This window comes from Camelina sativa, chromosome 12 (assembly GCF_000633955.1).
Source record: "Camelina sativa cultivar DH55 chromosome 12, Cs, whole genome shotgun sequence".
In the NCBI taxonomy this organism is placed as follows: Eukaryota; Viridiplantae; Streptophyta; class Magnoliopsida; order Brassicales; family Brassicaceae; genus Camelina; species Camelina sativa.
In genome coordinates this window covers 29658924-29670078 of record NC_025696.1, presented here as the reverse complement: position 1 = coordinate 29670078, position 11155 = coordinate 29658924, and the positions used below count along the sequence as shown (strand labels likewise).

The following is an 11155-nucleotide window of genomic DNA, read 5'->3' as shown; positions in this document are numbered from 1 at the left end:
TTTTTTTTTTTTTTTTTTTTTTTTTTTGTTTTTTTTGGTTTTTAATACATTGTGGCAATTAGGGATGACCACGGTTACGGTTTATCAACCACCGGTTACAGTTAGAAATTTTATTTAACCTTAACTATAGTCATTTAATAAATGGTTAAATGGTTACGGTTGAATAGTCATTTAATTGAAGCGGTTACGGTTATATATGGTTACAGTTATTTGATAATATGATACGATTAATATTATTTGATGATATAATATAACTGATATTATTTATTTATAATTAATATGTTCTTTTAGTGTATTCATATTTCTATATATCATATAATTCATATTAAATAAATAATTATTAGTATATTTTATTATATTTTTAAAACGGTTACAGTTAATAAATTACGGTTTAACTATGCGGTTAACAAACGGTTTTGATACGGTTACGGTTAATTAACGGTTATGGTTAATATAATTTAACCACAGATTTACAGTTAACGGTTACGATTTTTAACCATTTTATATGGTTACGGTCTGGTTACGGTCCGAAATACGGTTACGGTTTGATTTTGGTCATGCCTAGTCGCAATAGGTTAACATAGCGATATATGTGTGTCGGTTATGGTTAATATAATTTAACCACAGATTTACGGTTAACATTTACGGTTTTTAACCATTTTATATGGTTATGGTCTGGTTACGGACCAAGATACGGTTACGGTTTGATTTTAGTCATACCTAGTCGCAATAGGTTAACATAGCGATATTGGGTCGGGTCGTTTCAGTATGAAATATATAATTAAAATATATATATATATATATATATATGTGTATATATATATAGAGATATATGTGTGTGTTATTTTTTTGGATGGTTTTTAAATTATTAATATCATTTTGTTCAAAATAATGATAATAAGCAACAAGGCTTATGCCATAAATGAATTCTGAATATAAAAAATTAATACATAAAGATAAATCTATATTAGAATATAAAAGAAGAGAAATCTGATAATATTAATTTTGATTTGAAAATTATAAATTCTATCATACATATTATTATTATTATTAGACAAAAGACAACTCAGAGCTGTCAGAAAATATATCTTTAAGAAAATGTGCAATTTTGTATTTCCTTGTTTAGAGGAATAATTAAATAAAAAACTACAAGTGACAACTAAGAAATAATAAGCATTGAATTTCTTTTTCTTTAGGAATTATATATGAATATTTTAATCATAACAATATTATATATATATACGATACATTGTATAAACAAAACATAAAATTAGCTAAGAGTTTGGCCGGAGAAAAAATCCGACGAGAGACGCGATCGTTAGATCTTACATTACGTCAACAATGTCGCGTGTGCACTGGACTACCGATCGTCATCACCGTTTTGTTGAAGCTGTTGAATTTCTTGGTGGCGAAAGAAGTAAGCGATTTTCTTTAAATCTAAAACAAAGTCGATTCCTCTGTAGTAGAACAGAGTATCCCAAAATTTTGTCATTGAAATCAACTGTCTCTTTCATTAAGATACCTCCCCTCTCACTATTTTCGATGATTCTGTCTTATCCATGATCAAATTTCACTTTATATATCATTTTTCGATTCATTATAGTTAATATTCTTAATTGCAGCGGCAACACCTAAGAAAATTTTGAACTTTATGGGTGGAAGAGGCCTTACTTTATCACAAATTAAAAGCCATCTCCAGGTCCTTATAATTCATACACACATGATATGTATCCATATAAAAGATATATATGCATCTATGTACATAATTAAATATATGTGTTTACTTTCAATAGATGTATAGGAACAAGAAAGAAGGAGTATCTGTAAAAGGTAAATAACTATCATACCATTTAGAGTTAAATATGTTTGCGTTGTAACTTTGCATACGGCAATACATGCATCGATGTTCAACATAGTGCATAGTGAATTTATTATGTTATTTTTATGCAGAAAGGAGAATGATACAGAAAATGAATCAGAGGCAGTCTCAGCAGTACCTTGAGATCTATGAATGTATTCCAGATGCTATCCAAAATCAACAAAAGTAATTAAATTAGGTTATTGCATAATCATTATTTTGTGGTAATTTGTTAGTTAACTATCTTTTTCAATTTCTTATATGCTACAATTGGATAGTACTAAGAAGGTAACCCCAACGGAAGTATCTTGCAAGTCTCTCTATCAATCTTCAAGGGTAAATTTTCCTTTTTTTTTTCTTTTGCATTTCTTACCTTATAAAGTATTTATTTTCATCAACTTGTAGATTCGATGCATATGAATTATATAGATGTATATTTTATGGCAGGTGGGAAAAAATGAAAACAGAGACAATGATGTCATAGCTTCTGGGGATGGTACAAATGATGAAGAAGACATGTCTCTTGAACTCACTCTTGGTCTCAAGTACTAAGTGGACTTTGGTTTCAATTTTTTTTTCTATGCTAGCTCCCTATTTATATAATGCTTATATGGGATAAGAAATAAAAATTTTACAATATGTTATGGTAATTTTCATCCCTTATTTGGGTGAAAGATTATTTTATAAAATATTTCTGTTTTATCAATATTTCTATATTGCAAGTCTCAAGGAAACAATATAGTAGTTTCAAACCAATTTTAAGCTTTTGAATGGTACAAACAAAGTGTTTGCTTAATGGTTATGAAAAATATGTGCAAAGGAACAAACTTAAAACAAAGAAAAGATTGTTTTGGGTAAAATCTAATTCAAGTTTGAAAAGATTTGGTTGGCCTCAATATTTTTATAGGTATATTATTTAAAGAAATATATTTTCCTGTTTGACTAAAACAAGAAATATATTTTCCTACTTTATATAATATTTTCCTGTTTGACTATATATATATATATATATGTTTGGACAATTCCTTCTTTGTATGATATTTGTTAACAAAAAAAAAAAAACTTCCATGTATCATATAACTATAATTAGAATTGACACTTTATCTTATTGGCTGGACAAGATTTCTTATCCTCTCTCTATTGGGATATATAAGATATTTATTTTTAAATTATATTATATATCTTTTTTTTTTGTTTGACCGTATTATTTATCTCTTCAAAATTTTATGTTTATTACTTTAGTTTACTTTATTACTTTTATAAAATAAAACCAGTACTGGTCAAAACAACAATCTATACCTTGAAGAAATATTTCAATTGGCTAACGCTAACCATCTATTTCTGGTTAACAAAATAATAACACTGTCATTATTTTCCGGTTTTATGGTCAAGACTTCTCTGATTGTTACCGCTTTGGTTTATACAATACTACATTTATTATACGCGCGTTGCGCAGGACTATCATTTTTTTATTATTAATACGACCCATTGAATATAATTATAATTATTCAATATTTAAAATAGAAATCTATACAAATGTTAAACTTATTTTATAAATTGATATATAACTTATCTATTTCGTTTAACATTTTTTCACAATTATTTTTTTTTCTTTTTTTTCGTTATACACTCGTTATCTCTTGCATTTACTCTCTTTTCACATTTTATTATGTAACAACCCGTCCCGTGGACCCCACTAGCCTCCGCTAGCTTGTCCCCATAGGCCCTAAGCTGGCTCTGCAGGGCATCAATCCTAACCCTTCACCGTGGAAAGGAACTCACATCCAAATCCACTAGTAGGTTATTAGTGCGCCAGACGTTCCTCGAACCCTAGTCCCCATCCTTTAACAAACTTCCATAGGACAAGCTGTACGGGTTGTCACAAGATGATTCAAGATTAAAGATTGTTGGGGATGAATGTGATGATTGGAAAGAGTGGTTGTCTACACTAGTATCCAATGCAAATATTGAGTTTTCTCAACCGACCAAGACAGACAAGCGGATACAAGAAAGAATATGTCTTGGTTTGCTTGTGAAATCTCGATTTTTATTTCGAAATTAATTTTGATTAAACACTTTCTTTTCCCATCTTTCACATTCATCTATAACAATATTCAACCTTGAATCTTCTTTAAACATACTTTTTTTTTCTTTCTCCACAATCTTTATTGCTCTCATCTCCCAATTCTTCTAAGGAATGTTATTACAAATAGCCTATGATTGTTAGGTGTTTCATTGATACAAAGTTGAGGGAACAATCAACAGTGTCATCATCAAAAGCTAAAAATCACTTTGATAGAGCAATGAATTGTAGTTTTTAAATTAATTAAGAATTGAATCTTTGACGCAATAACATAAACTTTTTTTTTTTTTTTTGGTCAAACAAAATCTTCATTCAAATTAAAACCTCAAAAGAGGACAGTTCATACAACTTGAAGCAAAGGCAATACAATGGGAAAAGAAAAGATAAGGGCTCCATGAGTTTTTCAAGGTGATGTTCAACTTTGAAAGGCTTGCATTCTTTGAAAAATCTTTTGGGACCAAAGCGGATTCGAACATGAAGACACGCTTCTCGACATCCTCGACCAAGGAATGGTCATAAACGGCTCGCGCAAGAAATGAATAAGAGCTTTTCAAAAAGTGTTCCAATGATGGGACACATGTAGGGTTCCTCGCCATCAAGAGAAGGTTCACAAGCATTGGATCAAAGTCCGTCATACTTTCACAAACAAATTTCAAGGCTCTAGATGAAACTACAACCTGGAAACGCAAACAATGAATGTAAAACTGTAACAAAGCAGGTGGGTCCTCCCTCACATGAAACCAAAGGCCATGGAGGTAAAGGAATTCCACACAAAGCTTGTAGTCAGCTTGACAATGAGATAAGAGATCAGACCCGAGCTTCAGTGCTTTAGACGAGTGGTTAGACAAGGGGTTGGGGATTCAAGGGGCGCGTGATACAAAGTTTCCATTTGAACTTGACAAGAGTATCTATCTAGCCATCCTAGAAGGTCTTTTGCTATGCTAACATGGTGTTCTGCACCAGTCAAAACAAAGACATAAAGGCCTGAAGGGATTGAGGTGGATAGAATTTTCGGCAATCTAAGACACATTGAGATCAGAGTTGTATCAGCTAGGGGGAAGAGGTGGTTGAATTCGTCAGATGGGGTTAAGGGGAAGTGGTAAATGGACAGATTTCTAAAGCCCCCCATTACAGACCCAACAAGAGCGATTCAAAGGCAAGTAAAAATACTTATTCAAGCAAAAGCTCCCATACCACAAATCCCTAAGAGACACATCCAGGAAACACAAGAGAAAGAGTTTTATATCGGACCTGGGCTATTTTGTGTATGAGATTTGGAGGCTGATGGACTTAGACCTTATAAGTAGAGTTGGGCCGAAGTTAGGAACATGGCCCGTTAAGGGAAACCCTAGTTTCTCTATTACTGGCCAATCGGTTGGTGAGATCGGCAGCTGCCCAAGAACGGTGGTGGAGGGATTTGAATCACCTCCGATGATTGAAAGCCCGACGGGAACATACGGTGGCCATGGTCCGAGTTCTGGGAGGAGCTCCAAAGCTTCGTTTCTTTTTTGGTCATCGTTAAGAGCAGAGAGTTCATCAAATCCCTCATTCCTCCTTTGAAGCTTTGAATTCCAGATCTGACCAAAGATGAAGCAATTGAAGACATGGTGTAGTGACCCTCACTGCAGGATAAATTTTTCCTGAAGAATTGACCCGGAAAGGGATCAAAAGGAAGAGAGTTGGAAGCAGGAAAGAATTACCGAGAGATGTCCGGGGAAAAAGTAAATCGAGCAACAGGCCGATCGATGGTACGTACCAGTGTACGCGGTACACGCAGGAAAGCGTACAGAGACGAACGAGTGGACGTTCATGCAGATAGTACCAAAAACAAAGAGGATTACGGGAAACGGGAAGGAACCCGCTAAAATAATATTTTAATAAGGTGGAGTTAGTGGAGTGGAGGAAATTAATTAAATATTCATAGTGGAGGAACCACTAAGGAATTATTTAATCAATGGAGAGGAAAGTGGAGAGGAATATTCCCTCCCACTCGATTTTTGTCTCAAGAAGAAGTGGAGAAATTATTTAATCACACAAGAGTGTGAGTGGAGAAGAATATTCCTAGATGCCATCAAAAATGAGTGAGTGGAGGGGAATATACTTTGATGCCATGCAACTTGGATGAATGTAAGCGTGACACACCGCCCATGAGGTGTCAACACCACATGCCTAAGTCATGAGAAGGCGACACCTCAGCTCTTTTGCATGTCTCCACTACTTCAGAGAGCATAGATCTGAACTAGATTATTGTCAACGACTCAATCTAGTGTCAGTTTGCATGTGCATATAGTTGCATTTCTGCTTGGTTTTCTTGTTAGAATTTCTTGAGTTTTGCATGCACCTTGAGTTGGTTGCTCAGTGTGGGATGTGCTCCATGGTAGATCTTATGCATTACAAACTTGATCTATTGCATGTGAGGTTAAGTGGTGGTATTTAGTGTTTTATAAGTTCTGTAAGGCTTACAAACTTGAGTACCCACTTTTGAGAGGACTTGGTGTGTTATAAGTTCTTTAAGGCTTATAAACATAATTACCCATAAAATGGAAGGTCTTAGTGTGTGGTGTTGTGTCAGGAGGGCCAACAGCCATAAGCACACTAAGACAGAGATGTGTCTGACCTTCGCCCGGTTGATTACGACATGCATCAGACAGAAGGGTTGTATTGGATGTCGAATTCTCGGAGAGACTTGGTTAGCTACCATGGCCTAAGCTCTACATGACGGTGTAGTTTATGTGGAAATTTCCGATTGCATGCCTTAGGTGGATGCAATGCGGAGAAAATGGGTGATTGGCGAGAGGCAGCATATATGGGCCCTAGTAAACTTATTTAAAAATATTTTTCTTTTTATTCAAGTTTACATGTTTGTAGATTGCTTGCATTTGCTGTGATTAGCTTCCGCATGCATTTCTCTGCTTGATTGCTTGTTGTGCGTTGCATGATTGATTCCTTGTGATTTGGGGTTGGGATGTGAATCTAATCTTCTGCAGGGACCCCTGATACTCACTAAGTAATCTTAGATTACTTATGATAGTGTTTTGTCCTGCAGGCAATCAGTAGAGGGTGTTAGAGGTTGTGTTGGACAATAGGAGCCCGGAAAGTAGATTTTTGTGCCTTTGTGTAAAGAAAAAGTATGTTTATATTTTATAAAAAAAATCTGTATAATCTTTTTGGCATTAGGCCTGGCCATAAAACGTTATAAATATTTTGTTAAGACTTATGAAATATTTTTTTTTATTTAATGAAAGAATTGGTTTTATATTTGAATACAAGTATCGGCTCATAGATCCTTGTCCGGGACAGCGCAACACTTGGGCATCGCAAAGGTAGAAAAGCCTAAGTGGTATCTATAGTGGTGGAAACCTCACCGATGGACCGGTCAAGTCCATAAATGGGTTTTAGAACCTCGGCCGGGTCGTTGGTGATTGTTTCCAAAGTGGCGTCTCAGGGCTGTTATGGGTATTTCTCGCCATAGGACGGTTCGGGAGCGTTACAACGGTGGTATCAGAGCGTGAATATGATGCTTCGTTATACTCGTATTGTTTTCAAATTTTTTTTTTTTTTTGAGTCAAGAGTCGCATAAGGGATTTTAGGAATTCCGGTTCGTTCAACACTTTAGGTAGATGGGATTAAGTACCTTGCTATCGATGGCTGCAGATGTCTGGTCGAGGTTTAGGGAGAACTGGATCGAGAGACTCTTCACCAGAGCAAGAGGAGAGATGGGGACAACCGTTCGGTCATGAGGAGAGTTGGGGTCAACCGTTTGAGCCTGAGGAATGGGGTCCGTATTTTGGTGATGAGTCAGATTATGATGCACATGTTCACCGCACACCAGATGCGAGTGACATGTTTGGTTGGGATAATCCTGGAGATACTCCAAGGTATTCTCTGTGGGGATCGGTACGCTATGAGACACCGTAGTTTGTGTATCCACAAACTCGGGAGTACACACCCGTTGGGCCATTCCCTGCATATCGAAGTGCAACGATGCCGAGAGGAGATCGAGTGAACCCAGAAGGAAATACTGGTGGACAGACACACACGTCTGAGACACAACAAACTCTTGCGATAATACGGACCTTGCTGACACACATGATACAACAACAACAATAACGACAACAAAGTCGAGGAGACCCACTGGCAGAGACGCCAATAGGAAAATTTGTGAAGTTGGTAAAGATGATGAATCATCTAGGTGTTCCAAAATTCAAAGGAGAAACAAACACGGTACAGGCGGACAGATGGTTGCGCAATTTGGAGATGCATTTCGATACGTCCGAATGCCCAACAGAGTACCGAACACGGATTATAATCAACCTTTTAGAGGAAGATGCATGAGCTTGGTGGGAAACCGTGTCTTCTCGCTACCGTTATGTGTCGGTAACATGAGAAACATTCAAGAAAGAATTCGAGCTCAAGTATTTCCCTCCTGAATCTCGTGATCGTTTGGAGGAACAGTTCATAAGTTTGGAACAAGGAGATAAGAGTGTGAGGGCATATGGTCAGATCTTTACAAGACTTCATAAGTACTTGTATAATGGAAATGATGATGAAGCTTCGATGGTTTGAATGTTCCTGAAGGGACTTTGACCAGAGATTTCAAGCCGGCTTCGAGCTGTAACCNGATCCACTAACAGAGAAGCCAATGGGTCAATTTGTGAGGTTAGTAAAAATGATGAACGACCTGGGTATTCAGAATTTCAAGGGGGAGGCGAACACGGTGCAGGCGGACAGATGGTTACAGAACCTAGAGATGCATTTTGATACGTCTGAATGCCCAACTGAATACCGAAGGTGAATTGTAGTCAACCTTTTTGGAGGAAGATGCAGGAGCCTGGTGGGAGACGGTGGCTTCTCGCTACCTTTATGTGTCGGTGACTTGGGAGATATTCAAGAAAGAGTTCGAGCTTAAGTATTTCCCTCCTGAATCATGTGATCGATTGGAGGAACAGTTTATAAGCTTAGAGCAAGGTGATAAGAGTGTTAGGGCATATGGCCAAATCTTTGCAAGACTTCGGAAACACTTGTACAATGGAAATGATGATGAAGCTTCAATGGTTCGAAGGTTCCTAAAGGGACTTCGACCCGAGATCTCAAGCCGGCTTTGAGCCGTTACTTATGCGAGTGTCTCTGAGCTCGAGGAGAGAGCTGTTAATGTGGAAGAAGGGATTGAGTTAGAGAGACTCAAGATGCTTCGAGAGAAGAGCAAGGACGGTGTACCACTAGGGAAGGTGGTGAAATTTCGGAAAAACAACCAAGAGATCCACCGAAATAAGAATAGTAACCATGGCAAGGGTGGTATGATTGTGAATCAAGGTGGACGCACATCGGTAAACATGGATCCAAGGGGATGTTATATGTGCGGTCAGGTCGGAAACTTTGCCCGATCTTGTCCAACACTTGTGGAAACCAAGTCCCCCAAACTTGCGTTAGTCACATGCTTCTTTTGTGGAGAAACTGGCCATTACGCGACCTCATGTCCTCTGAAGCCAACAAAGCCAAACGCCCAGCCTTCCAACCGAGCTGCAACAACGTCGTCAGTTAAGGAACCCCCATCGAAGAAGCAAGCAACCCCAACTAATATTTATGCCTTAGGAATAGAACCAGCCAAACCCTCTGGATCTCAGAAATGTCCCATAACATGTTAGTATGGGTTCTAACTCCTTTTGTCTGTGATTGTGTGATTGGGTGTTGCATTTTGGTTTTGCATGCATATTTATTTATTCATGCATTAGGAATATCACTGGTTGGTGGTAATCAGTCGCCACTGAGGACCCGAAGAATCACACAGCCGGGAATTGTTCACACAGTCGGGAATCAGTGAACGTGATTGTTCACACAGCCGGGAATCAGTCGCCACTGAGGACCCGAAGAATGCTGAGAGAAGTGTCAGTGGTTGTTCAGGATGTGAATCTTCATACGAATCTGCTTGTGATGCCTTTAGAGAGATTCGAAGTCATACTGGGTATGGACTGGCTGTCAGGATACGAAGCTCATCTTGACTGCAATAAAAGCAGAGTTATCCTCGAGAGAAGAGGGAGGACACCTCTAATCTTCCATGGGATCAGTCCTAGTAAAGGGGCCTATTTCGCGTCAGTGATAAGAGTGGGAAACTCAATTGAAGAGGAGGGTGTATATTTAGTCACTCTAACTGTTGTTGGAGGAGACGATGCTGAAGACTAAAGGTTGGAGATATCGATATACTCAGTGACTATGAGGATGTGTTCAAGCCATTAATTTGGAACAGGAGCTACCCCAATTGCTAAGGCACCATATCAAATGGCTCCAGCTGAGTTAGCGGAACTCAAAAAGCAATTGGAAGATTTACTTGAGAAGGGATTTATTCGATCAAGTTCATCACCATGGGGAGCCCCAATGTTGTTTGTAAAAAAGAGGGATGGTAGTATGCGGTTAGTCATAGATTACCGTGGGATTAACAATATCACTATCAAGGATAAGTACCCACTACCGCGGATAGATGACTTGTTGGATCAACTTAGGGGAGCGAGTTGGTTTTCGAAGATTGATCTAGCCTCAGGCTATCATTAGATTTCAATCTCTGAACCAGACATAATGAAGAATGTCTTTAGGACAAGGTACGGTCAGTATGAGTTTGCAGTGATGTCATTTGGATTCACTAATTCGCCGGCAGCATTCATGCGCTTAATCCATGATGTATTTCACGACTATTTGGATAAATTCGTGATAATATTTATTGATGATATTCTCATCTACTCCAAGAGTGCTGAGGAGCATCAAGAGCACTTAAGGAAGGTCTTGGAGAGACTAAGAGAGCAAAAGTTATTTGCAAAATTTAGTAAGTGCAAGTTTTGGCAAAGGAAAATTGGTTTTCTAGGCCATCAAGTTTAGGAGAAAGGAGTATCAACAGATCCAGAAAAGATTGTTGCAATTCAATAATGGCTGAAGCCTACAACCGTGATGGAAGTACGAAGTTTCTTAGGACTTGCTGGTTATTACCGAAAGTTCGTTAAGGGATTTTCTTCGTTAGCAAAACCCTTGACGCGACTTACGGGTAAGGGAGTTCCATTTATTTGGAACGCGGAGGTGCAAGAAGCATTTGAAAAGTTGAAGGAAGCCTTGACGACAGCCCAAGTGTTAGCTCTACCAGAGCCTAACCAACCGTATTCAGTTTATACGGACGCCTCAAGAGTTGGCGTGGGAGGTGTGTTAATGCAAGGAGACAAAGTGATTGCATA

The 11155-nt window shown here is 37.8% G+C and overlaps 2 protein-coding genes across 2 annotated transcripts; both read left to right on the top strand.

Moving 5' to 3' along the window:
* Positions 1292-2457, top strand: LOC104732884 (myb family transcription factor PHL11-like). The gene is made up of 6 exons (XM_010452480.2): positions 1292-1417; positions 1623-1699; positions 1794-1830; positions 1951-2044; positions 2137-2194; positions 2306-2457. Exons 1-6 carry the CDS (start codon positions 1342-1344, stop codon positions 2408-2410), a joined length of 447 nt encoding a protein of 148 aa, XP_010450782.1. The 5' UTR covers positions 1292-1341; the 3' UTR covers positions 2411-2457.
* On the top strand, positions 9128-10121 carry LOC104733993. The gene is made up of 2 exons (XM_010453509.1): positions 9128-9581; positions 9700-10121. Exons 1-2 carry the CDS (start codon positions 9128-9130, stop codon positions 10119-10121), a joined length of 876 nt encoding a protein of 291 aa, XP_010451811.1.